At 47.6% G+C, this 27,928-nt stretch overlaps 1 protein-coding gene across 4 annotated transcripts in view; it reads left to right on the forward strand.

The window, feature by feature from the left end:
* Window positions 1-27,928, forward strand: part of COL26A1 (collagen type XXVI alpha 1 chain) — a 181,747-nt gene that overhangs the window by 135,029 nt on the left and 18,790 nt on the right. For 2 of the 4 annotated variants that reach the window (XM_027806148.2, XM_027806144.2), the window contains exons 5-10: window positions 2,032-2,093; window positions 14,432-14,585; window positions 17,225-17,275; window positions 17,879-17,923; window positions 21,066-21,182; window positions 22,328-22,480. In XM_027806148.2, coding sequence (XP_027661949.2) covers window positions 2,032-2,093; window positions 14,432-14,585; window positions 17,225-17,275; window positions 17,879-17,923; window positions 21,066-21,182; window positions 22,328-22,480 — 582 coding nt within the window. The remainder of the gene's footprint in view (window positions 1-2,031; window positions 2,094-14,431; window positions 14,586-17,224; window positions 17,276-17,878; window positions 17,924-21,065; window positions 21,183-22,327; window positions 22,481-27,928) is intronic. The other 2 variants (XM_027806145.2, XM_014280421.3) reach the window with 1 other exon arrangement.

Genomic DNA, 27,928 nt, shown 5'->3' on the forward strand with positions numbered 1-27,928 from the left:
ATTTGCTCTGTAACACATCTGGTACGCCTTTTGGCTCTTGGGAGCACTGGATTTATTCAGCCTTATCTTGCTCTGAGGATGAGCAAGATCAAAAGCATGAAGCCGGTTACACGCAGAATGTAATTCCCTGTTTTACACGCCGCAAGCAGATCCAGACCAAACAAGCCTCACCCATTTCCTTCCCTGTGGGACAATGCACTTATGGCACTTGCGCACTCATCGGCCAATTCAAGCCAAAAAAATATTTTCCAAGATCTATTGCAGAGAATAAAAATAAACAAATGTTATTTCCTGTTGGGTAAAGGAATGTACATGTCAGTGTTAACCTGTAAGAGAATCCCTCAATCTAAGTGTTCCTGAACCACCAGGTGCTTTGTCTGCAAAACGTTGGGTAGCAGGAGGTGGAAGCTCTATGTCTAGCGCCTTTGGGAAGCTATGTGGTTCCTCACGGAGGGCCAGTGAGAGGATTTCTGTGGAAGGGTTATGCAGTGGGTGATTGGTTGCCATTAGCGCTCAAGCAATCTTCTTAGACCGTAAATCACTAACGTGGAACAGCCAAGCTCCCTGGCCTCCCGAGCCATGCGCTAAAATCTCTGCGTGGCTGGGAGCCATGAGTACATACCATGTGCCTCGTAAAACTGCAAAGTGTTTGTGGGTGAAGATTGGAGAGATTCCTTGGGGCTCCTTGTGCAGAAGGGGACAAAGCTTGTTAGGGGAGACAACTGAGTCCTGGGCGCTGGGGTGGTGTTCAGTCAGGCCAAAAGCCACGTTCACCCATTCCTTGCCATAGATAGGCACTGGGTTTACTCAACATCCCCTGCCTCAGTGCAACCTCAGCCTGAGCTGCACCTCTAGTGGTCTGTTAAGGGGCTCAAGAATTGCAGGTCAACCTCCCCAGCCCTGTGGAAATACCAAGATCAAATACTTTTTACATGGCCAGTGAAAACTGGCTGTAGCTCTTGAGGAGCCCAGAAACGTGTATAGAGATTTCTCCTCTGTGGGACATGAGATAGCAGTGATTCATCACCTGAATATGGATGGTTTATACTCTGAAATGTTCCATGCTGCAAGTCATTTTCCCTTTTTAACACAGTTGCAACTGAAGTCACGATAGGTGAGAGGTGCAGCCTGGAAAGCTTCTCTGAGAGCTGGGAAGGCGCAGGTCAGTGCTGCTGCAAGGTGCTGGGGAAGCGTCTTGTTGATTAAACCTCTGCTCAGGGCTTTGTTCTCCTTCACTCTAAAAAAACAGAGGCAAAGCAGCAAGCCTTCTGTTTAAGTAAGTGATGTACTTTGTATCAAGCAATCACTTTAAGCTGCACTCAGAGCCCATTATGTTAACGTTTGTTCCTGCTAAGGCATCCTGTCAAGACCCCTTTGGTGGTTGCTGCTGATCTGTTGCTTCTGTGCAGCAAAGTGAGATGGAAACCACTTCGTGCTGTGGCTCCAGTCTGCATCATCCCTGGGCTCTGTCTTGGATTTTCTTGCTGTCGCTGAGACAAATGATTTGTTGTAGGAGTGATAACAGGGCCTGGGAGCCCAGGGATGGAGCAGGACTCCACAGAGATGGGCATTCTGTATATTCATTGCTTTCCTCAGTATTTGACCAGGACACAGTGTAGGAGAGGGTACGGCACAGAGCTAAATGGGGCAGTGGCTGTGCAGCCTGATGTCCTGTGAGGTGGGAGCGTGTGCCACACCATTTTGCACCAGTGGCAGAACAAGTGTCTCTGCTGGTGACAACAGGTCATGCTGCTTGGCACCATGAAAAGTCTTAAAACTAGTTTTTTCTTTATCTGCCTTCTACCTATTGGGAGCTTGGTTTCACGCTCTGCGCTATTAAACATCCCCAAACAAGGTTCAAGTAGTGTGGCTGTGGCTGTTCACCTGTGCAACGGGTTTGAATACTTATATCCCCTCCATAACTGATCTCAAATCAGTTTTCTGTGTACCTTGGATCAAAAATGGATCAGGGTCTGGATGAAAATGCAAAGTATGTAGAAATTTTACATCATTTTGTTTTGTTCTTTCTAGAATGCATGAACTGCACGAGACTAGCAGATATGACCGAGAGGCTAAACACGCTGGAGGCCAAGGTAAGGACCTGCCTTTATTCTGCCATTTGGCCAAAATTTCCAAGAATTGACAGTGGAAAAGATACTGGGTTGGCAGCCCTGGGGCGATCAGGTGCCTGTCCTTCCAACCGCAGCAAGGAGCACGCTGTGGCAGTGGCTCTGCCCCAGGAAATGAGGGCAGTGCTGCTGTGCATGCAGGCATTGCTCGCGCCTAGCCTCGCTTGCAGCTGCATCACTGCCTCCCTTCTGCTCTCTGCTGCTCAGCTCAGCTCCTCCTAAAGGGCACTCAGACCTGAGAAATAACATGCTGTGTGTTACCATCGTGCTCGTCACTGTGTTCGCTTGTTAGGAGCCTGCCCTCATGCCACGGCTGCCTTGTCACCGGCTGGCCGGATCTCGTGGTGGGCTCGCTGGCCACCGTGCTGGTGCGTTCGGGCCACACTTGCCACTGTCACAAGTGTGTAGCTGTTAATGAACAAGAAATCACTCGTTGCTGTCAGCTGGAGCACGTTGGCTTAGGTTTTGCTTCACAAACAGAGGGCAGGCAGAGCTCTATGAGAAATCTCTTACCTTCAGCTGGCTGGGGATGTGGGGGTGTAAAGCAGTGATTCCCCTGGCTCACAAAAGAAACAGACTGATTCTGGTCTCTCTTGCTAAAAATGCCTTGTAGAAACCTTACCAACACAGAGGGCAAAACAGAGGAGTAATTACATAGATTGTTCTAAAAACAGCTGTTCATTAACCTGCTTTTCAAGTGCTATCCAGTCCTACTTTTTTATCCCCTTTTGGAAAGATGGGCAGCTTTCATGCACAGTTTAGTGGAGACAAATGTTAAGGACAGACCTTCACGTTGTGTGTGCGTGTGAGTTCTGCAAATTGTTTTAGTTTCTACTTACTGGGATTCAGATAAATTGTTCCAGTCTAGCAACAAAGCAGCTGAGTCAGTCCTTCCCCTTTGATCTGTGGTCCCTCCTGTGACAGCCCACTCCTGGCTGTTAGATACAGTGCTTTGGTCTCTTTAAGGCATGTGTTGCTGTTATTATTCATTAACTGATGGTTATCAATGCCATAAAAGAATTTGGGGAGAAACCTTTGTGGAAGGGGGTGGTCGATGTGTGGTGGTTTTGAAGCCAGTGCATGATACTGTGGTAATTTGGGAATTGTCTGTGCTGAAATGGAGTGAGCAATGTTGTCTGGAACTTCCTCAAAGCCTTTGCAGTTCTATTTCACTACAGGAAGGGGTGGGGGGTAGGGATGAAATTCTGGGGAGCAGAATTGTTCAAGTGGAAACAACTGTTGTAGTGCAAAGGACAAAGATGAGCGGGATCGTTTTTCCGAGCACAGGACCTGGCAGGTGGGTGTTCTTTGGCAGCGAGAAGCTGTAGGCGTTTGGAGAGGAGAGCAGGGCTGGTGACTGACCTCTGGGTTTGCAGTCCCAAATCCAAATAAGACATGGGACCAGCCTCCAAGAGATGTAAATCAGCTCTTCTGTGCTCAGCCTGTAGCCAGCTATACCTTGTTTCACTTCCCAGGATTTTCTATATCTGGCTCCCTGGAAAACCAAAGATGTCCTGACACCAGAGCACCCACACTGCTGCCCTGTGCTGCTCCACGCTTGTTGGGGAACGAAGCGTAAGAGGCTAATGGCAACCTCAGCCGGGGCTCTGGCAGGGCTTCGTGGAGGAGGAAGGAGGTCCTGCATGCCCAGAGTCTTAGCCCAAGAGTGAAACTGCACCCAGGCCAGGGGGGTTGGCTTACAGATATGAAGCTGGTCTAAATTGGGTGACATTCCCATCACCTGAAAGCAACCTGCTTTCTGGCGTTGGCACCGGCTGCCCGCAGTGTTTGGGAAGCGCTGCCTGCTTGCCTCCTTCGCAGGAGCGCTAGCGAAGGCAGAAGCACGTTGTCTCCTGCTCTAACCTAGGACACTTGTGCAGCAGCTGGCATTTGTCTCCTGACTGGCAAACCCGATGTGCGGGCCATAGGAAATGCTTCCTGTGTTGGTAGCTGTCTGGCTGCAACTTGGTCTGTGTCCAGGAGGGAGCACTGGGGCATCATCAACAAACAAACGTCATGCTGATGGCTGAAGACTTCGCTGACATGAGGACAGTGAGGCAGATGCCTGCTAAGTTCTGTGCCAAGCTGTAGCCAGCCAGACCCTGGAGATGACCAGTGAAGGATCTTGGTACTGCCTTGGTCCCAGCCACAACCAAGACCAGCCACCTTCTCTGTGCTGGCTTGATTGGCACTCAGGGTAGCTTGATTCTCGCTGGCTCATGATCTTGTCGTGCATTGTGGCTCTGGTTTAGTGCAGGGAGGCAATTTGTTTTGTGGCTGTGGTGGGTTTCTGACCTTCCTATGCTCCCACAGAGACCCAAGTTGGGAGCAAAGCTCATCGAAGGGTTTGCTTTTACAGAATGAAACTAATTATTTCTTTCTATTGTGAAGTACTAAAGACCGTGTCTCTACAAGGGTGCCTTCTGCAGCACAGCCCAGCAAGATCATTATCAATCTTTTGGCTTCCGCTTTGTTTGAAAAGCTGTGGGTGCTGTGCAAAAATTGACTGTAGCAATTAAGTGGAGAGTGAAGCAACGTTACACTAATGCTGGTACTGTACGCAAGAGAAATATGCTGATTCACCCTTTTTTCAAGGTTAATTTAAGTTCAGTTTGATCTATGTAGCAACGTCATGACCTCAGTCATTGTTATTCAGTAATAGCTAGCACCATTATAAAGGTGCTTGCATTTGTTCAGTATTGTTCACATTCCTGCTCTGGATTTTGGAGAAAGATTCCTGATCTGCTGGTTGATCTGGATGCAGAGTTGTCTCTCAGCACTCCAAACTGTTTTCTTGTAATGTCTCATTTCACTGCAACAGCCCGAAGCTGTTCAGAGGAAGACAGGAGTGATGGGATGGGCACACACATCCCTCGCTGGTGTGGGAGACTGATCCCCTGCTGGTTTTTGCTGTCTCGTTCTGCAAGGGCAGATGTGGACGTTCATCCTTCCTATCAGCAAAGATGGATTTTCTGCCACGGTCCTTCTCCTTCTGGAGACAGCTGAAGTGGAGGAGTTTTGCTGCTTTTGCTCTTTTGGATTTCAGCCCAGCATGACCCTGGTGAGCTCAGGGAATGGCAGTGGGTGAGATCAGCCGCCTCTGTAGCCAGTCAGCTGCTAACAGGGAAGGGCAGTGGCACCTGCTGTCGGGGCTTTGGGGCTCGGGAAGCCTGTGTAGACTTATTGTAAATACTGCAAGGCCCAAGGGTGAGAGCAAACGTATGGAAAGCTACCTCTGAAGGTGCTGTGGACCTGGGCAGATTGGTGCTGGGTGAGAAGTTTTGTTTTAATAGAGTAGGTTAGGGATGAGTGAAAAACAATCTCTTCCTCACATCACTGCAATGGGGACGAGGAGCCAAGAGCCTTTCTCGGTGAGGTGTGAGGAAATGTAAAATGCAGGTTTGTTGTCCAGGGGCTGTGAAGGGCAAGTTAAAGAAACTTAAAACTCGGTTCTGGAGGAAGAGGCTTACGAACCTGTGGTTTCTTCTTTCTGCAGTCCTCTTCTACAGGCTTTTATAGTTATTTCCCTCAAAAAATGGGGATATAACCAGAAATGGTGTCATCTTTTTGATTACAACGATGAGTTGGTTCATCTAGCTTGTAAGATCGACATCCAAATGAGATAATGAAAGTAGCCCTCTGATTTTTTGTAATGTGAGAGCTGGATCAGAAAGCAAGAAGCAAGAGTAAACACAGAGCAAATGGAGTGAAAAATGATTCATGAGGGACCAGTGCTCATATATCCTTTGGGGAGGAGAGAGACCCCGAGACATGGCTGAACGGTGCAGCAGAACAAACTCTTCATGTGCCTTAGGCTTTCCTTGGTGCTGCTCTGGGTTGTCCTTGTGGCTGTAGGAGATGTCACGGTAGGTGGAAGGAGGTGGAACTAGGTTCCATCCTCACCTCCCCTGTTTCGAGTTACCTTGTCATCTCCCAGGACAGAGTTGGCCTGTTCCATTTGCTTGGTACCAAACCCATTTGGACGTCAGAGATTTGACAGCTGGGTTGGTGTTGAGTTTGAAATCTACAGGCTGTGAGAATCTACATCAGGGAGGATGGTGTTGACCCTGGGGTCAGGGACACAGAAGTGTGCAGGCCAGAAGAAAACTACCGCCGCCCCCCTACACCCCCAAGCCCCAACATGCCAAACCTTACCTCTCACCCATGACACCTTACTTGACATCACTACAGCACCTCCTGACCCTGCAGGGAGCCTCGCTGGTGGGAGCGCAGAATGAACCCCGCTTTTATTTCATAGGAGAGGTTTCTCCTTGGCCAGCACAGCTGCTTGGTGGGAAGCCTGCACAGCCTTTCCTTGCTGGATTTCCTGAGCCTGATGCTGCCCTCCTGTGTCACGGTGCTAAGCCCAGACAAACTCCACCGAAGCTCCGGAGAGAGCAGCACCGTGCCCACGGCCGGCAGCGCTAGCACAGAAGTAGGCAGCTGCATACAAATTTCTGCTCGTTTTGTTCAGCCGGTTTCTTTCAATAAACCCCACCACAGAGCTACAGGCAGGGTGCCGCTAATCCCAGCTTTTGGTGGGAGCTGGAGTGCAGCATTTGATCTGAGTTGATATAACCCAGTCTTATCTCCTGACGCAGCTTTTGAGAAGTTTGTGGCATTTCACTTCCAGCATTAATGCAGGGAGATAATGTTACGCGTATCTAGTGTCTGATTGATACGTTGCGTGATTGATAAATGGCATGCATATTTTTTGCATGAGAACAGTCCTTGTAATGTGATTCCCCACGCGGAAGATTCTGAAAGTTTTTCAAGAAAACCTTTGTACTGTGCACAGAGTTCGATCGATACATTGCTATTTATATGAAATCACCTCGTTTATTTAGAACAGATTACCCCACAGCACCTTCACTGCCCTTTGTCTTTTGATTATGAAGCGCCATTACTTGGAGTTTTAATGTAATCATTGTATGAAATATTTCTCTATCTCCCCCTTCTTCCCAGCAGCTACATGAAATACTGGCAGCTGTCTGGGATGTTTTATGGGGTTTTGTTTTATTGTCTATCAGAGAAAGAAAAGACATTTCCTACCTTAGTGGAGGAATATTTGGAAAACAGTAAATGTTTCAAGGTACAGTGACACGGCTGAGAGATTAGGAGGGAAACCCCAGCTGCTCGTCCTGTGAGGCTGCTGGTGGTCCTGTAGAGTGGACATTAGTGGTTGCTTGGTATTTCAAGGGCTTTCATGGATTTTCCATGTTGGGGATGTGACTGCCACTAGCAGTTATTTATTTTTTTTCTGTCCCGAGCAGGAAGGTGGCTTACCTAATCGCTAGGGTTTTCTAATGACCCTGCACAGAACCTGCACCTCCAGCTCCAGTAGCGCATTGAATTTAAGGAGTATTTGGGCTATTTCACAGGGAACTGTGTAACAACCGGCTGGTTTCCAGTAGCAATAACAAACTTAAGTCAATCCCTGTAAAATTTTTAATTTAATGCTGGGTTTCTGTATGTAAGTTAATGCAACATATGCCCCTAAGAATAAAATGCAGCTTCCTAACTGATTTTTACAAGGAAGAGCCATGAAGCAGAACTAGGTGGGCAAACTGAATTTTGTGTCAGTGTTCATATCTGAACTTTGCATCTATCTCACTGGCCTTTTTCTAATCAGCAATAATCATGATTATGATACTTGAGGCAGTTTGGGTACTGGCCTTTCTCTCGTTTGGGCATGCTTCTGTATTTCAGAATGACACTTACAATCCTTTGGTTCTCAAGTCTAGTAATTGCTGGATCTTATTTCTTATCACTTGTTGGACTGAAGGAGCAATTTGTCCCCTGAGACTGTTCCATGTGTTTGGCCAATGCTGTAAATCGTTTGCCAGAACCACAAAAAGGCTTCAAAGACCTCCTCCTCCGCCTTCCCCTCCCGCAAAGTCTTTTAGTTACAAGTTTTGCATTTTTAGTCAAATAGATTTAATATTTTCATAAAATAACTTTGAAAAAAATCTCTTTTCCTATGACACACAACTGAATTTGCCAAGAAAATCCTATGTCCACATTCGGAAATGCTTTTGGTGTGTTTGATACCTGGGAATAGTGTTTACAGGCTTTGTTTTTTTAAGAGAAGTACTGTTGTGGATAAAATGTGGGTTTCAGCCAAGGGTGTGTGTGAGTAGCCTAAGGGTTGTAAGGGCTCAGATCCTTTGGTAATAATCCTGCACCAAACATGCAAGCTTCCCCTTGCTTCTCCATCAGAAATTCTAGCGAAGCTTTGTAAGGCAAGTGCGATCATAAAAGAAAAATGACTTTGGGTCCTTTTCTTCAGGTCGCGCCAAGGCAAGCCAGGAAAAGAAGGAGCCCCTTATCTTTTTTTGGTTGTGCTGCTCTCTTCTTGCAGCTTTTCCTTTAGAGCCCAGCGGAGGAGGAGAGCACACAGGGCACCTCAGCCTGTGTGAGCTAGCTGCTGTGACTCAGCCAGAGCTGAGGGCTCCTCACCAGGTGAGAAGCAGAGAGCTGAGAACAGATGTTACTTCGTCGACGCAGTTCAGCTCAGGCTGGCCTGGCTCCACGTCCATAGGACTGCTACATCCCCAGCAGGTGACAAGCAATAAATCGGGCAGAGTGATGTAATTTTGAGAGTGGAAGGTTATAGCTCTGATGCTTTTTTATCAGGCGTTTTAAAGTAATGATGGGGAATCTGATTTCACTCCCAGTTCCTTCGTGTACTTCACTCTGCAACAGGCTCTTAGCACAGCATTGAAGGATTGCTGGATCCTTTCCACATCTAGCTTCTTCCCCTGGCTCTAACAGACACTTTGGGGTGCCAGTGATGGCAGCTGCATGGGCTCACAGCAGCAGAGGGAAATGTCCAGTGTGCAGCAATATCCGAGAAGCTCCCCAGGGTGCCTCAGAGCGCAGTGACCCAGCAGGACCGCTGCCAGCCTTCCCTCGCTGCTGCTCTCAAGCAAAGCCTCGATGGTCTGATGATCTGCCGAACACTGCCTGCATTTCATCTACACGGGTAGGCTAGCCTCTGCTTTTGTGTCTTCTCTGCTCTGATTCCCCTCCAGAAGATACCTGCTGATGGAACAGTCACTTTTTGCATGCTCTTTTTTGGAAGCCCTGTAAAACTGTACAAAAAGCCAAATACATCCGCAGAAGGAGCGTGAACTGTGCTACCTGTGGGTTGGTTGAAGCCTTTGGTCCACATTTCTGTCTTCCGTGCAATAGCTGGTGACATAAACCTTACCTTTTGGTTTACATTGCGTCACTACCATGACATCAGCTATTGCTTCCCCCATAATTTATCAATATAAAGAAAACTCCTCCATGTACTAATTAGCTTGTCCTCTTTGGCCAAAGCCTCTAACATGTAATAAGGATGAAGTCACCTAGGTTCTCTCTGGGTACCCAGTTCATCAGATTTTAGTGGACACTTATTGAATGTCTTTTGGCTTTTGAAACCAAGCAATTGCATCTGTGTTGGAGTCTTGCGTTCACAGGTTTCATATTGCTACAAGAGAGATACCATTCTCCATCAGATTTTGTAAAACTCCCTGTTTAGCTCTGTCTTGATGAATGATTAAAAAACTCTTGCATTTTGCCAAATAATTTGTTATAAAGGAAGATATGTCCAACAAGTTATGCAATTACCATTATTAATCAGCTTGTGTCTTCACAAGATCAAGGGAATCTTATTTTACACTGGAATTTTTAGCTTATGAGCTGGATTCATGCAGTTTCTTTCCCTCCTCTTTAGAGAGGGATGGAGGGGAGTTGATTCCGCCAGTGCTTCAAGAGACCAAATATCCTGTTTATTAATTAATAATATCCATCTGGATTATGTCAGATGATTCCCCCTGCATTTCCATGGATTTTTATCCAAAGAAAAAGCATTCTGAGCCCTGTTGTATCAATTTTGAAATCTTTGGAAGCCCAGCTGTTCTTTCCTTGTTTCTAGCACCTACTAGTTACGGGACATCAGGAATGCGAGTGGAGGACGGATGATGGGCGGAGGCCGTGTTTGTGAAATCTTCTTTTGATGTGTGGGAACAACCAAAATAGGGTTCTTGAAAGCCACTACAAGCCAAAAAAAGTCCTTTGACACTGAACATCTCAAGAAGATGAAAACCTTCCTCCCATTTCCATTGTCCCTGGCCTGAGGTTTTGATCTGACGCAAGAAATGTGGTATGTGTCTGAAGTTTAGAAAGTTTATGCTGGCAAATAGGAAAGGGGGAGGTGGGTTGAGTAAGCTGGGACTGAGCTTCAGGCACATAACACTAATGTCCCTGCTGAGGGCCCTGCACGTGAGCGGGCCCCGCAGCGAAGAGCCAGGCTTTGAGCCATGGGAGAAGAGCGAGCGCCAGATGCTGTACAGAGGTGAGCCCGGCGGCTCTGCGGGACTCGGAGGGCCCGGGGGTGAGTTTTGCAGGCAATAACCTCTGCCGCTGGCGCTGGCCTGCGAGCTCCTGGGCCAGTGCAGTGCATCATCGCTCCTGCGTTCCCTTCGCCTTCACACGCCATCTCCTACCTCGGGCCCGGCTCCCGCTGCAGTGTTGGCAGGAGACGTGGCCCCATTTCAGTTCTTTCCAGCTTTCTGACCCAGTTCAGCTGCATCTGAGAGGTGGGGTCTGGAAACCAGAGAGCAGCCCTCATGCCGCTGGGACCTCTGCTGCCAGAGGCTCCAGCTCAGCCTGTCCGTTTAGGCTCAGATTTGACTTTTTGCTTCCATCCGTGCAAAAAGACAAAAGCCCGAGTGTTTTGCTGAGTCGAGGCCATCCTTAATGCAGTGCAACCAGGGAGGAAAAGCCTTCGTGTCTTCTGTGGGGATCTGCCCTCCCTGCACCGCAGGCAGCAACCACAAGCACAGCCCTTCAGCTGGTTCTCTGTACCTGCTCTGCTTGGTTGGCTGACTAACGTGACCCATGGCATCAAGACTTATTTCCTTTATATGATGGGATCAGGGTGTTTCCTGCCTCCATTCTTCACGGAGCCATAACTTCCTCATTGGAAGTGGTAACGGCAGCAGAGGTGGGCACTGCTTCCAATGAGTCTTTCCAATGAAAACCACACGTTCTTCTTCACTTGGTGTTATCCCTCTCTCTACCTCAACCTTATTGACTAAAAAATACCAAGAGCTTAATACCGAGACTTTAATACATTGCACATTTTGCTAATTTGCTTTCTGGCTGTGAGCCTCTGTGGTATCATTTTCCAGCAGTTTACTCAGAGGGCTAGAAAATTTCTTTTTTTGTTTAATGAAAGTGGGAATTCTCCTCAAGTCCCTTGACTACAGCGATGGCAGCCTTAAGAAAAACAGAACGTGACAGAAAATAGATGAGTGGCTCCAGCGCTATTTCAATAATGTGTAAGGACCCCCATTAGTGCTGTGTGCTGTGCTAGCTTGTGAGAGGACGCTCCTTGTTGAAAGAACTGTGTAGAGCTTGAGATTTTGAATGTGACTAAATCCCTCGTGCTTTTCCTTCTTTAGTTTGGCTCTGTGGATCTCACGGATGTGAGAGCTTCTTTCTGCTTTATTTCTTTTGGGCACCTCTTCAGTCCTAATCATAAAAACTAGAATTTCTCAGCAATTTCAAGCCTGGAGACTTCCTGACCTCTATCATTTTGTGCCCAGAGAAAATAAACTTGTAACTATGGTTTGAGCCTTAACGACTGCTAAGTATATATAGTCAATTTATAAAAGAGCACACTGGATTATTCTGTGCATGCCTTTAAATATTTTACAACGTTTATCAGCAGAGCGCTCATTTAAAACATGTTGTTTTAATGAAAAGGATACCGTTGCCACTGTTTTGTGTTGATTATGTGGTAACACGTTTTTATTATCACCCATAAAAATGATTTGGAGCTGTTCCACTCCAGATGCAACCTTCAGCAGAGCTGTGCTAGTGCCGCTCGCACCACCCGGGAGGGCCACGGACCCCTGCAGTTTGCTGGTCTCTGACCATTGCTGCTATTGAATTAATATAATCTCTTCCCCCAGCACTGCTGAGCTGTGGCAAAATGCTGTCCAAGACAGCCCTTGTCGGTCCTTTCTCACAGCAGGAGCATCCTGACGCTGCCCTGGCTGGAGCCCCTTTAATTTGCCACCTCCAGGGGGTTTCGCCCCTGTTGCTGAGGACGCTTTGGCAACATTCAGGTGTTTTGCTGGGGAAGTAAGAGGGTAATATAATAGCATAAAGGGATTCAGGAAAGTTATTCAACGCACACTTGAGTCCCACGTCAATGGGAATTAAGCGTGATTATGGTAAGGCACATGCTTCAGTGTTTATTGAACTGATAGCATGTTGCCTTGAAAGTCTGACAAATAAATCACGGGGTAGAAGCACGGAAGTGCAAGGACAGACTGAAGCGATTTCTTGCCTGGCATTAGAGAAGCCAGCTGAACAAAAGCATTGTGACCCGATTCCTTGTTGCTTGCTTATTACTGAGAAAGCAAGACTCTGGCTCCGTGAATAAAGATCATTGCAGTAAAGGATGAGTCTTGCTTGTTTGCAACAGCTGAGGTTCAGTTCCCTTGCACTTAACCTAGCTCCCAGTTTAATTAGTTTCTGATTCACCCCTGTCAGGCCAGTACATTCTGCAGGAAGTTCATCATTTCTGGCGCTGCTGCAATACTGGCTCTCGCCATGCCTTGTAATAAATAAGTGATAAACCTTGTAATAATTGCAAGTTAAAAACAAACAAGCGGAGCCAAGTCACTCTCATTTATAATTGCAATGTGACTTCATTATGTACAGACAACACAGCATGTAAAAGCTGAAACTTCTAGGGATTTAGTGGAAAGTTTGAGCCATGCTCTCTTTTATTTCCCTTATCCCAAAATCAGTATTTGCTTAGGTGGTTTCCAAACAGGAAGAGATGGTGCCATAACAAACCACGGCGTTGCGCTCCTCGATTTTTCCATGTAGCATTGTGCTCTAGAAAGCAGACTTTGCTGGAGATGCCGGATGCTTGGATCAAAACTCTTGTTCTGGAAACCTCAGCCCTGCTCCTACCTGATGGGCAGCCCGTGTCTATCCTGAGCAGGCAGCTGTGCCAGGGGCCAATCCATCTGCCAGGTGGGTCGGCAGGGCTGCAGCTGCATCCCAGGCAGGGCTAAAGCAGGGGCTGCCCCACCAGCGGGGTGGGCGCTGCCCTTGGCCTCCCTCGCTACTGTCGAGCCCCTGGGGTAAAATCCATCTGCAGCAGGGTATGTGGGCTTGGCACCCCAGGTCAGTGCTGCTGATGGGTTGGGCTTTTTCAAAAGAAATCTGTAGACTACTTGCTGTGTCATCCTTGCATAGTGGCTGGGAAGGCAGGGGTATGAAGCATTTAGATTAAAATAGACAATTTATTTAAAAAAAAAATCCTAGTTTTGTGAAAAATGGGATTTAAAATGTTGATTCTGAAGCACAATGAATGTTCTCCTGGGCTTTGCTTTACTGGAGTTTGTCAGTGGGCAGAGTCCACCTGGGTCCTCCATCCCTCTACTTCTTGTGGGAGTTTAGGTTTGTTTCAGCCACGTTAAAGACCAAGTTCCACTTCCCTGTGGGCCACCAGTGGCCGTGGGAGCACAGCATGATCAATAGCGGTTTAAAAATCATACAGGGGAAACGGGGTCACTTTGCCCAGGAGCTTAGGTTGTAAATGGCCCAATAGCTCAGGGACGCACATTGGGATGTGGATTTATTTGCAGGTAGTGTGTTTACAAGGTATAGAAACAGTTGCGAGTTTTAATATATATATATATCTCCTATTACTTCTAAGTAGAGCTCTGAGGAAATTGCCTGCCTTTTTTTATTTGCTCAAAAATTAAAGCACCTCAGCTCTTTAAAAGCTTCATATTCTTCATCATCTGTAATTTGGTCAGCATTTGTGCTTTGACTTAAAACCATTACTTGTCCTGGGGCACCTCAGTTTACTACCGTGGGCATCCAGGGTACAGGCCTTCACCACGTACCAGCTCTCAGTAACTTCTGACCTTACAACTCTGGGTTTGACACGTAACATGGCAGTAAAATGCTGTCTCCTAACACCAGCTCCGGTCCCTGGTTTGATGTTTTCCACCAGGGAGACAAGCCTGTGTGAGGCTGAGCCTCTCTGGAAGCAGTGAAGCCTCTCCAAGGAGGTCTTGTGCAGGACACGGCACCTTCCTACAGTAATTAGCGCTGCTTTCCAGAAAACTGATAGAGCTCTAATACCAAAGCCCTGCGATCTGTGATGCAGTTATTCACAGCTCCTGCTGTCAAGGAGAGGAGTTTCAGGACCTCTTCAGGATTATGTATGACCATGTATGAAACAGTCCTGCTGATCTCGTTTGCCTTCCCCTGTCTAGATCCTTCTGCTCGAGGCTGCGGAGCGAAGCCCAGCACTGGAAAACAACCTGCCGATCACTGGGACAACGGCCACGTGGTACGACGATTTGCTACCAGATGCGTTTCCCCTGCTGAATCCTGGGACTGTCTTAAGAAAAACAGTGGGATCTGTTGGTAAGCCTAACCTTCTCTTCACCAACTCACACACCCTACACAGAGGATTCACACAGGGTAGGTAAAAAAAGGGAGCTGTGTCAGTCTGCTGTAGTACTGGGAGCTGCAGGGGAGAGGCTGGAGGAAAACACTGGCAGCTCCTTCCCTCTGCTCTGTAAAGGAGAAGAGGGTTAAGATTTTCAGATGGGCAACTCCTCTCTCTGTGGGCATGTTTGCTGCCGTGTTTGCTGCAGCAAGGAGCTGCTGACGGAGCGGCCGCACTGGGGTGGTGCTGCGTGATGGGCGCAGGGCGGGCAGCCTGGGGTGTGAGTGCCTCTGTGGCTGCGCCTTGCACCCTCAGCAGGGACACCACAGCTTTGGTCTTTGCAAACGCTTGCTGCAGGCATTTGCAAACAGGAAAACTGCCCTGTGGAGAGAGGTTTCGAGAGCTTTCAGCCCCTCTTAGGGTTAGAGGCAGTGTTATTTAGCTTTTGAGCCAGGATGGCTCTAAACCAGCGGCTGTTCAGTCTTTCATGGTTTAATGTCACCTCACGTCTCTCCCTTTCTGCTGAGCTGTCAGCACAGAGGTGGTTGCACGCCAGCACCCATGTGGACTCACAGGCAAGGAAGGATTCAGTCCTCCCTGATCCCACCTTGTAGCATCCTTTTAGCTGCAGCAAGTGGGACGTGCTTTCGTCAGGGTCCCTCGCCACGGCCCGTGCAGCAGGGAGGATCACCCCTTCACAGGGAGCGGCACTTGCGGCTTTTCTTTTTCTCCCTGTGTCTTTGCCCCTCCTTAAGTTAAGCCAGTGCCGAGCAAGCATGCTCCTGGAGGAAAGCAGCTGAGCCCAGAAACATATTCAGCTCCATTTTGTCAGCCTTAGTGGCCTGTCCTAGCCCCAATTTCTGTTGGCACAAGCCTCTACTGAGAGCTGATTCTGGTCTCTGGCAAGTCAGGTTTCTGTTAACCTCAGCAGGGCCACTGTGCCTGCCCGTGTGTTTCAGTGTACGTGGTTTAAGTCCAAAGACTGTGGGGTTTTGAGGCCTGGATAGATGGAAGCATTCCTGAGGAAACTTCGGGGAGGTATTGGGATCACAGGGCGACAATTCATACCCACCTACTGAACGTCGAAGGCAGCGTCTCCCCATCTGGGAGCGGTGCGGGGAGGTAACGGCCTGGGGTGTAGGGGTAATTCTTGGTTTTATTAGGACAAAAACTTTCCCATGAATAGCAACATCAGTTGTAGTCTGCATGATATTTTTTTAAATTTGCCATAAACACAATGGGCTGTTTTATGATCCCTCTTGTGGCATGAAAAAAAAATACACTTTTAAGAAAATCTCCCTCTGAGCCCACTTGGCTAGACAGATCCCCACGCATTGAATTTCCTTGACCTTGGCATTCTCATTTCAAGATCCCTGCTCTCTGCTTCCAAAACCCTGTCTTTCCAAACCTTGCTGTCAGTTGCTTTGCTTGCTCCCAAAGCAGTTCTTAGTTCTTTATCCTCTATAGGGCCTACTTTGCTTTTTTCTTCTTTTTTTTATTTTTTTTATTTTTTTTGGTCCGAGCAGTTTATTATGGCAGCCCTTCATGGCTGCAGCAGACTTGGAGCAACCAACATAGACCAGATGTCGTCCATGTTTATAATTTGACAGGATGCCACAACACGGAGGGAGGTTCACTAACAATATGTTCTGCAAAGTATTTTCAGAACCACGGTGATGGCTGCCAGGAATTGAATTAAAGCAGTTTCCCCTGGTGTCCATTATATGCTCATTCTGCCTTCCCCATGTCATTTATTTTTGCTGTCGCAGTATCTCTGCACCTGCACTTCATTGTACTAAAGTCAATGGAGCAAAAGTACTGAAAACTCTGTCCCTTCCACTCAAAGTTCTCTGCTCTCAGAGGCTGTGTGCATGCGATTATATCCTCTTGCTCAGCAAGGAGCAGCGAATGCTGCTCGCCCAGGCTTTTGGCAGTGCTGCCCAACTGAACAGAACCCCCGTAGCGCTTGCATCAGGCTGACTCCATGGTCCAGCATCAGCACCCTCCACCCCTGCAGTAAATCCAGGAGGTAGCTAGTGGTCATCTCCAAAAAGCAGGTGGTGATGCCCAAGCCGTACGCGACTCTGTCCTGTCAGCCAGCCTTCCAGGCTCTGCACACAGCCGGCTGATGTGTGTGCTACCGGGGGCAGTCCTTGCTCACTGTTACCTCTTCTTTTTCTAGCCTTGATTTATTTAACCTAGTGCAAAATAACAACTCTAGCATAACATCTGGGTATCAGGAATGCAGTGGACCATTTCGAGTCAGGACAGTGTCTTTTGGCAATTAGAAGCGATCAGTTGAGTTGCTTATTGACATGCAATTCCCTGCTGAAGCCCCTACCCGAGCTCTGTCGTGCTCGCTTTGCTAAGCGTTGCTTAGCTTGCTTGCTCCCTTGCTAAGCATCCCCACACACTGTGGGGATGTTTCATGGATCTGGGTTCACATTTGGCTCCCTTCCCTCCCCACACCAGTTTGTACCTACAATTCAAAGCTAGCCAAAAAGCAGCGCTGCCGGTTTTGGTGGAATGTAGGGTATTTCACACAGATGGTTTAGGATGGTGGGGGACTGCCTGTTTTGCGGGATTTTGACACTGTACTGTGACTTTTGCTCAGAGCCCACCCCAGGTTCACTTACAGAGATTGCACACCTCGGGAGATCTTTCGGTAAGTGTGATATTAGAGTTGGTAGAAGTCAAACCCGACTGTCGTGTGTGATTTGGGGTTATGAAAAGCTAAGCCTCTACCCCTCCCATCCCCTTCTCCAGATTTTTTTGTGAATTATTGCCTACTTTGCCCTGTTTCTAGTTTTTCAGCCAAAGCAAATCCAAATCCTAGCTTGCATGCCACCGAGTTTCTCAGCTGGATGGACTAAGGGCAGAAGGTTGGTGCCCAACGCAGCAATGGTTGATACAGACTAGGTGCTTTGAATGGTAGGACTGTTTCTGGGTGACCCTACAGCTCTGGGCTGGCTGATGCCTCTCCAGGCTGAGGTCCAGGAAAACTTGCTACTGTTTACTAGGGTAGTTATTTCTTCTGTGAGTGACAGGACTGTGAATAGACAATCATTTAAAAGCAATCAGAGCTGTTGAGACAGCTGCACCACTGGCCTTTCTGATCAGCTTGTTAATCAACAGGATACATTTTACTGACTATTAAGAAAATATATATAGTGTGGCTGAGCCAGTTGGCAGCAAGAAACCTAATTTTTCATATCTGTGTTTTTGTGTTTTTTGGTGTGTTTTTTTTTACCCGGACCTTCTTAACTAGAGCCTAAAGGACACAGAGGTGCAGAGGAGCAGCTAATACCACAGGGTAAGTTGATGGTTTCTGCTATTTCCTCTTCCAAAGCACAGAATGTTGTGATGGTTGGGACATGATATGTCCCAAAAAGCAGAAGGGTCCTGCGGCCAGGAGTCCTCAGGGATTTGAGGCCTCACGGCTGCAGAGAAGCTGGGTTTCTTCTTTGGGTTTTATCTGATTGTGGGCTGCTCTGGTTCGAGAGGCGGAATGCCAGCTCTGTCGTCATCAAGCCATTCAGTTCCCCCAGCACACGGAGGATGGAAAGCGTTGCCCAGTGGAGAGGCAGTTCACTGGAGGACACATGGCTAGAGCAAGCAGGGCATGTGCTGAGTGATGGGAGAAAACACCGTTATCTCGCTGGTATTGCCTGCCAGGGCACCGAGAGCTGCTGGGGATGGTCACGCTTCATTTTGCTAAGCTCTGTGTAAACAGAGAACTCCCTGCTCCTGTACAGAGAAAACCTTGGGGAAGCAGAGGGAACAGATGGTGTGTTGCAGGTAATGACAAGGCCAGGAAGAAAATCCAGGTCTCCGCATGTCTGATTTGGTCTCCAGCAGTAGAATACTCACCCTGTACCTTTCCCTCACCCTCCGTATTTTTCCAGTGGCCTTTTGTTCCATGGTTTTGGAGGATAAACACTCGCCATGGGCTTCAGCTCTCTGAAGGCAACGCCACTGCAGCAGAGCTGATTTATGCCAGAGAAGATTTGGCCTATTCATTTCCCTCCCCCCTTTTCCCTGAGTCCTCCCCTCTTTCTTCTCCCTTTTGCACTTGTCTCTTTTATGCTGGTAACACCATTTGTCACCAGTATGAGCATTTGCCTGTCACATTACTCAGTGCTGTTTGTCCCAGTCTTTCCTTCAGCACTTTCCACCTTCAGGGGAGTAAGTGCCAGTTTCTTTAAAGCTCCGCTGCAGCAGCGTGATTGAGGATGCTAGCAGGAAATGATTGCTCTTGGTCTGCAGAAGTTCACAGGATTGAGTTATAAAGGTTCAGCTGAAGGACTGAGGCTGATTTATACAAGCAAGGAAATGTTTTGACCCACACTCAGCAGCACAGGGTGTTGTGCTTTCAAAACAGTGTTTCTGCTGCAGTGTGCTGCAATGAAGTTCCAGGTGCATTGAGGATTTCAGTAGTGGGGCAAGGCCGTTTGCAATGCTGGGGCCAAATTCTCTTGCTCTCTTGAATGGGCTCCTGATCACCTGCCTGGGCTTGCCAAGTACCACATCCACTGTCAGGTGAGATCCATTAAAGGAGATCCTCTGTTCACAGAAAAGTCCAGTCTGCAGTTTGTGTCCTGTGGATAAGCAAATTCATCCAAATTAACACCTTAATTCCTTGTTCAATACTCAAATTAAATCAGGTGTTTATTGCTGACTGAATAAATCAAAACTATAGACATACACTCCCACACACAGCCTTTAAAAATCTCATTTTTTCAGTCTGCCCAGTTTTTCATTGGATAGATTACATTTTTTAAGAAAAAAAAAATTGGACTTGTCTCTAGAATGGCAAAAAAAAAGGAGAGGAAGGGGAATCTTTCAAGGGGGTCTAATACTGGGGGATCAGTGCTGCATTCTGAGAAATGCAGAGAGTTGGGATGAATGTCTGGGGGGACAAGGTTTTGTGCCCCAGGTGGGCTGTCCCACGCGTAGGGTAGGAACTGGATTCAAAATCAGAGCTGCAAATTCTGTGAGCCTTGGCTTTTGTTCTGTAGCTCTGTTCCCTTCGGCACCCGCTGTGAAGGTGTCAGCTGGCCGGCTTGTTTCCTTTTTTCCTTCTCTCCCTCTAGTCCCATCCAGTCTCCTCCACCCCCTACATGCAGCGGGTTCTCCTGGCGCTGCCCTTGGAGGGTCTGGTACCTCTTCTGGTGCCAGGCAAGGGGAAGGACACTGCTGAAGAGTTTATCAGAACTTAACTGACACTCGGTTGGGTTATGGTTGTACGTACTATACAGAGTAAAACTTGAAATCTGAGCGCGCTGAACTTTGTACTCAGACAGATCTTCCTGTGGATTTGTAGCTTGCATCTGCCACTGTTTTCAAATGCTCAAAGCCCTTTGGTAGCCCATAAACCAGGAACGTCTGACTCTCTTGGCTCTGACAGTTAATGCGTTTATTGTAACCATTAACCACTTAATCTGAGAGACAGACTAACTCACCCATCTCTCCAAGGTATTAAAGGCTTCACTGATGTTCGCACAGCATTTAAGTGTATCTTTCCAAAGCAGCTACTACTTTTTATCAGCCAAAGACACGCAGTGTTTTTCTGAAAAACACTAAAAAATTGCCAAGTGTCGTTATTATTTTGATAAAGAAAACAAAATTAAGATTTTATTCAGTGTCATCAGAAATAAGCACTTTTTTACAAATGCTGCCTGCACCTTTCGTAGGCTTACTGTGGGTCTGAGTGGACTTGCCAAGAAGCATCCTGCTGGGCTGTAATTATTGTGTTACTGGTATTTCCAGATGGGTTTGCTCAGCACCCTATTCATAGTTATAAATTAGTTGCATCGCAACTGTGGGTGCACAGATTTCAGTTTGGGACGACAAATGTTCGTGCCCAGCATGGTATGCTTGTTAGGTGAAGGAAAACAGGAGAAAACAGGGAAACATCTTTGATGCAGAATCTCAGGTGGTATGGATAGAGCCGCCAGAGCAAGTGGGTTTGATTTGCTTGTGCAAGTACATTTTGTGTATTCTGATACACTGGGGCTGCCAGGGAGCTGCCAGGCCCAGCTGGCCGAAGGTAGCAGGGGAGCGCTGGAGGGGCCACAGAGTCAGGCAGCCCGTGGGAAGGAAGGGGACAGTGTGGGCTCAGTTTGCCGGCAGGTCCCAGTGGGAGTACATGTCCTGCTGGCTCTTCGGTGGGCCTTGTGTGTGGGAAGATGCTTGTTTCTCTAAAGATCGGAGGCAGAAGAGGAGAAGCAAGGTCCAGTCTGGCTTTTCTGCCCTACCTACCAGCCAGCTCTGGCCACCAGTACCACCCTGTCTGTGTTGTCCTTGCAAAGCTGCTTTTCTCCCCCTTGAGACCCTTTTTGCATCTTTGCATCCCTCAAAGCATCTTTGAGTCCCTGGTACCTAGGTTGCTAAAGACCTTCTGATCTCAGCAGTGGCCTAAACTTCCAACTAATTTCCTTTCTGAATGTTTTCAGGGCTGCCTGGACAGGTTGGTCCTCCAGGCCCGGTTGGACCAACTGGTCTTCCAGGACCACCTGGCCCAAAAGGAGAGAAGGGACAACCCGGTGAGAGGGGCCCGGCAGGGCCACCAGGTAAGTCCTGGAGGCGGGCAGTGCTACCATGGTAGGAGGTACTTCACTTTTTACAAATTGTCTGTGGACACAAGATGTTGAGCATCTTCAGTTGGTATTGAATCCATTCCAGCGAGTGCCCTGGGTACTGAAATCAACCAGCGGCTCTTAGAGCAGGCAACCCCCCGCACGAGCAATGACAGTCCCTGGGATTTCCCATGGAGCTGGAGAGCTTGTCCCAGAAAGCTGCAAAGCAGGATTGTGTTTCCCCATCCTGCCCAGGAGCTGTAAAAAAAAGTCTCTGATCTGTCAGCCTTTGGAGAAGAGCATTCCCTGCTCTAGCCCTCTCACTGTGTGCCTTTTTTCTCCACCATTTGTGTCAGATGCCAGGATGTCAAACTCATGATGCTTTTGTACGCTAAGGGAAAAGGTTATGAAGCCATACTTTCAGAGTACGCTCCATTCCTGAGCTAGGAGAATTTATTCATCCCCAAAATGTTCCTAAATGAAGGTGATACTACACAGTAGGTGCCAGATCTCAGGCTCTGTCCTTTCTATGTGTCTAAAAGGCTGTGCCTTGTCAGTCTGAGCTCAGGAAAGATTTGGAACTTGGAGCGTGCCTTAAATGTGAGAGCAGCCCTGAATGCTTTTTGGCATTTTCTGGCAACCTGTCAATGACTAAAGTCTGGCCAAGGATGTGTCTGCCTTTTGGTTTCTCAGTTTGTAACAAGAGCCCTCCCAGCCCCCCAGGAAGTGGAACCAGCCTGCTGGCGGACTGGCTGGGTTGCCGTTGTCCTTGCTGTGCTTTCCTGGTGGTAAGGTGACATACAGGTGTATGTGGAGGGGAAGAGAATGAGCAGCGTGTGATTTCATGCCTTGTGGCCTTTGGTTTTTTGCTGGGTGTCAGGGAGGGGGTAGATTTTATTATTTCAGGAATTAAGCTTCTCAGCACCTTTGAGCCAAGTAAGGCTGTCTGTTTTGCAGAGGAAGATGCTGAAGGCAAATAATGGAAAATGAGGAAGCTGTTCCTATTTCCCCCCACGCCTTTAATTCCCACAATTACAGTTCAGGACATAAATCCTTTGTCCTCTTACTGCCTTTTTACATAGTAGCATCATTAGCACATCTTCAAATGCACTAACATGTCCTTTCCTGCCTCTGCACAGGACTGTTGGGACCTCAAGGACCGAGAGGACTTCCAGGAGAAACCGGGATGCCAGGTCCCCCAGGTCCTCCAGGGCCACCAGCCACCCCAAGCCTCCCTCTTACCTTCCAACAAGGGGTTCTCTACTCACTCCAGCCCACAGCTGAAAAAGAAAGTAGGTGTCCTTCTCAGTTCCCTGTGCAGAAGCAGAGTGGGCAGGCATAGAGCAGCTCAGCTATTCCTCCCACTGCCCTGCTAGGCTCTGCCGGGGCCCTGCCTGCCCTGGGAGCAGCTGGGCAATCTGCCTCCATCGTCTGGGTCTCTTAGAAGTTCCTGTTCAAGATGAAACACATAAGACTTAGAAGCAAGAGGGGTTCACCTCTCCAAAAGGAGGAACTAAGCCACTGCTTTTCTAAAACCATCAGTGAGAACAGGGTTTGGGGGATTTATGGTTGTTCCCTGTGTCTGGTTTTCGGGGTTCATCATAGCTTTGAGGAGGCTATACTGGTGTACTTTAAGATTCCATCATGAGTACCTGCTGTGAAGGGGGTCTTTAGTGAAATACAGGGCTCAGGTAGCACCACATGAGAGATCAGTGGGTGGAGAAACAGGTGCTGGTGCAACACAACTGTGCTGTTGAGAGACCTCCCGGTGCCGCTGTTGCAGAGTTATAGTGCTCAGGGTTGCTCAGAAATGAGTAAGTACCAAGGGTTTGCAACTCTGAAATTATATAACGTAACAAGGACATCTGTTAAATGCATCTCTGTTACGGCCCCCACAGATGCATCTTACACCTGCGTTTCTGGTGCATCAACATTATCCCACATCCACACAAAACATGGAATTATGGACTTGAAAGCCCAGACCAAAACTGTGATTTATCCCTTCCCTGTAACCAGAGGGTCGGGGTTTCTTTGAGCCTATGGTGATTTAAAAATACATTTATTTGATTTGTGCTATGCACAGCAAGAAAGCTTTCCAGGAAAGGCACGTCATGCACTTCTATGTGAGTGCTTTCAAATTTGGGCTTGATTCTTCCAGTCCATTCTTGTTTAGCTGGCAACTAATGATGATAAAGCAGAGCTCACCTGTATCTCCACTTGGCTTGTAAACTCCTGGGGCCCCCGCTCTGTCAGGTCTCCCATCTCCGCTCCCCCAGACTTCAGCTGTGCCTCTTGCCCAGCGTTTCTGCTGATGTCCAGCTCGCAAGCTCAGTTGTATTAGTTACAGCCAAGCATTAGTAAGTCTCCGTGTGTCTGACAGTTTTCTAGAGCTCTCCTTTCCCTTCCACCCACTCTGCTCACCAGACTCCTTTTCCTGAAAGTGAACAGGTGTATGTTTAATCTGGGAAGAATTTTAACAGCTCAGTTTCCAATTCAGTTACTTAGGGTGTATGGTCAGTATGAGATTAATTGTGGTTCGAGACTAAGATTTTCACAAAATGTATATTGATATGCTACATTCGTGAGCCTTGCAACAAGAAAGTTTGGCATTAAATCACCTCACTACCTTGCAGGATCACACCGAATGGTGCCATTCCGTATTCAGCCTTTTATTCCAAAGGATCCTTAAAGATGGTTTGGGTACTGCTGCTGCACCCTCCCTCCAACCACCCTTTAAATTCAACTGTTTCTTGCAAAGTAGTGGTTAAGTGTATAAAGGCATTGATTACGTGGCCTTCCCAGCTGCTGTGTGAGAAGGGTGAGCTCTGTGTTATCCCAGAATGGGAAGAGGACAAATATCTGTACGAAGTCTGCCAACATCAGGCAGCAACAGGCTCCCACATGGACCTGAGGACCATAAGTGGTGACTGTTGCATCCCTAGAGCAGCCCTGTACTTCTCCATACCTGTGGCATACTTCTTGGTTTGCAGGAGTAGCCCAAAAGTTTATGACATGTCAAGTTTTTAAAAAATTTTCTTAATACAAGTCTTGCTGCAAGTATAAGTTTTCTATGTGGTCATGATAAAGTTGTGGCAATATCAGGACCATTTTCTTACAAAACATTTTGCTTATGTGTTGGCTGATTTTTTCCTACCACAGGTTGGCAGAAAGCTGTTCCTCTACAACCAGTAAAACTTAGTCTTGTAAATTCTGGGTAGAATTTTTTAAACATTTATTTTTTTGATTTTGAATGGAGCACATCTGAAAACTATAAACACAAGATTCCAGCTGCTGACAGCAGAGGGAAGCATATTCCTGGTAATGGGCATGTGCACCCACCGAGATGTGAGAAAGCTGTATCAGATTATTATTAGTAGTACAGGGTCTGGTTCTGCCTGAACGTGGTGAATGCGTGTGCCTTTATTAATCACAACAAGTTCCTGTTGGCAGTGTTTATCAGCAGGCAGAAGCCAAAACTGGGGAGTCAAATATTTTCTCACAGTTTCACTGTGCTGTGGTAAAGAAATTGGTCCCAGTCGTCTCCTTCCAGATCAGGTAGCAGAAAGAAATTAAGACAGGATTACTTCATTTCCATCCTGTCTCAACAAATCAAGCCTATAATGGGGGAATTTATCCCTTAGAAACGTTAGATGCAGGCCAGAAGCTACACTGCCGTACCCCACTGCTGTGAGGCTTGCGTGCTTTCTCCGCCGCTTAAAAATGAGCGGATCAGGTATGTGGTCTAGAGTCAGCTCAGTCCTCTTTCTTGTGCTAAAGCTAAGGCAGTTTTTAGGGAAAAGTAAGAGAAAAGAATGTGGCTTTCACTCTCTCGAGGGTTGTGTCTTCTTACATCTCAAAGATTTCAGTTTGCAAAGGACGCGTGAGATACCATTAACCTATTTTGCAGGGAGAGCAGGGGAGCCGAGGCGCAGCGGGCTCACCTGTGTGCCCAGCGTGTCCCTGGTGAAAAAGAGCATAGAACAGATCTGTGAAGTGACATCCCGGTGCCTGCTGCCATGCCTGGCCCTTCCTGAGCACGGGAGAACAGAGCAGAGGAAGGAGAGGAGGAAGCGAACGGCATTTGATACAGAAAACCGTTCCGATTGTTTCCAAAGCTGTTGAACCTCTGAGCTGCCTTGCCCCTCTGGCTGTGCAAGTCCCACCGCATCGTTCAGTGCATTTCTGTGCTGTTCCAGGTTTCCCTTTTGCAGGATATTTGTGCCCTGCTCCGGAGAACGTAGGTGCTTGTATCGTACCAGGTCAGACTGGTTGCACTCTTCCTCTTGCCTTGGCTAGGAGCTGGAAAGCTCCTGGAGCAAACTGTGTATCAAGGTCTTCTGAAATGAGGCAGACACTTGTCTGCCTTCTGCTACGGTATATCCAGAAGCACCGAAACAAAATCCAGCCCTTGAGCCCAGCAGAGCCTGGGTCACTAGAGGAGGTGGCTGAGATGGGAAGATTCCTGCTGCCGTTTGTTGCTGGAGCTATTTTGTGGCTGCTGTAACAGCCTTTAGCTGCAGAGAGCCCTAGAATGTCCCCGTTTATAAGGAGAAGGGAGTTTATAAGGAGATATGAATTCTTCCTGCTGCTTTACAAGAATATGGAGAGTCCCGTAATAAATGTGAGGGTTGTGTTTTACACACTTCAATCCCATTTCGTTCACACTATGTTCCATTCAGAGCTCACCCTGGAAGGAAACCTTGATCTGAGTGAGTTTTGCCAGGCCAGGCAGCTGGGGAAGGAGCCACGCTACATTTCCCGGGTGTCCGCATTCCTGTGCTGCAGAGGCCAAATCAGGAGCTACTGATCTCAAGGGCTGTTGAGCAGAGCTCTCTTCTGTGTCATAATTATGGAATCGCTTTTTATAAATTACTTTGGGTCAAATGTCCAGATGGGTGAATTTGGGGGAGCAACTCTGTCGTTGCAATAATGTACCATTTAGCTGGAATGTTTTGTAACCCAAATCTTTATCCCTGGCTTACCTCCAGCAGTAATTAAATCCTGGTTGTTTGCAGCCCATCCTCTCCCCCTCTCAGTGGATGTGCATTTGATTTTGGCGACCACTCGTTCTTTAAAAACAAAGGGCTCTGCAATTGTTAATGCCTTCACTGCTGTTCAATGCTCATTTCCCAATTTCATCTTACTCCCAAGCTGTGATGGATTTTGACATGGTCAAATAAAACTCAAATTAATTGGATTACACACTTCACTTGGGTACCTTTCCTTCTGAACATGAAAACAGTCTCAGTTGTTTTGTTTCAGGGCTGTGAAGAAGGGAAGATGGATGGGGCTGGAAACAATAGTCAAATAAATAACTGTTTGCATTCAGGCTTTAGGCACGGAATTTGGTTCTTGGAGGGATCTGGGTTAGGTCCTGTGCTGTTCTGCTGCCAGGCATTGCAGAGATAACTGTCATCCTTGGAAGTTAAAGAGATTTCACAGTTTTCCCTAGGAACTGCTTTCAAACAACTAGCTTGAAAGTCCTCTCTGTCATTGCCAACACTCCAGAAGTTGAAAAGGCTTCATAATGTGTCTGCTAACATTTCTGGAGATTTCACTTTATGTCCTTTGGGCTGGACTCTGCAGGGTAAGCAAACACCCTTCTGATCTTCCTGGTGTCTCTTGATATTTGCATCAATACAGCAGTGAGACATTTGCAGTCCTTTACTGCACAGGGTTCTCCTGAATTTTACTGTGGTGGGTTAAAGGGATGGGTGAAAGGCAGCACGAGGAAGTTTGAGGTCATGGGCAGGAGGAGAGGGACATTATTCCTGCATGGTGGCCTCCAGCTATGGAAAATGTGGACCTTGCAGAGGATTTACCATCCCAGTGACCAGGAGCCAACATCTTCTTCCAGGTTACATGCAACAGGAAATATGTTTTTAGTCATACAGCACTGGTCAGGACAGTGGATTGCAAGTCTTGGTAGCACCAGGACATGGGGGTTCCCCTCCTTGCTTTGTGATCTTGCTGTCTTGGTTGATCAGGGAATTTTTGCCCCAAGGTTTCCACAACTGTCGAATAGTGTTGTGGGGTGCTCAGATGAAAGATGCTACCATACAGGTACCCACACAGTTTACTAGAATGCTACAGTACAGGTCCACAGGGAAGAGGGTTGTTGGGTATAGTTTTGGAATTGCAATGAATAATAAGTTGCTTTTTTATATATAGTTGTGGTTTTTCTATTCAGTTACCAGCTGAAGTGGTAAGCCTGTTGGTTCAAGGATGAGGGAAGATGGGGACAGCTACAGGCTGCTGGTATTTATTCATAACAGGAGAGGACTGAGAAAGATGTGCTAAAGTATAATGTTCCTCCCAGTCCTGCTGATGGCTTTCCCTTCCCTGCTCCACTCCCATTTCCATCTGTTTCCCAGAACTCAGCGGACCTGCCCAAACCATCCAGTTGAACACCTAAAATAATCCTAAACAGCAAGAGAGTTTCCCGAGTACGTGGAGGGGGCAGAGCACACCCTCTCCCCGGGCTTTCCTGCATCCTCAGACCCTCAGGGTGTCTCCCACCACCACCTCACCCAGGGCGAGCTTGCTGGGCTGCGGGGGTGTGTGTGTGTGTGCTGGGCTGTGCTCAGCGGTTCACTGGTGCCAGGCAAGAGGGAGCTCCAGATCCATGTTGGACTTCCCAGGTAGCCAGATGTGTCTTGAAGATAGGCAGAGCTACTCTTAACCTGCTGTGGCATTCAGAGGTGGGTTATACAGGTGTGCAGGAACACCAGGTTTTTGAG

The sequence above is a fragment of the Falco cherrug genome, chromosome 1 (genome assembly GCF_023634085.1).
Source record: "Falco cherrug isolate bFalChe1 chromosome 1, bFalChe1.pri, whole genome shotgun sequence".
NCBI classification, from domain to species: domain Eukaryota; kingdom Metazoa; phylum Chordata; class Aves; order Falconiformes; family Falconidae; genus Falco; species Falco cherrug.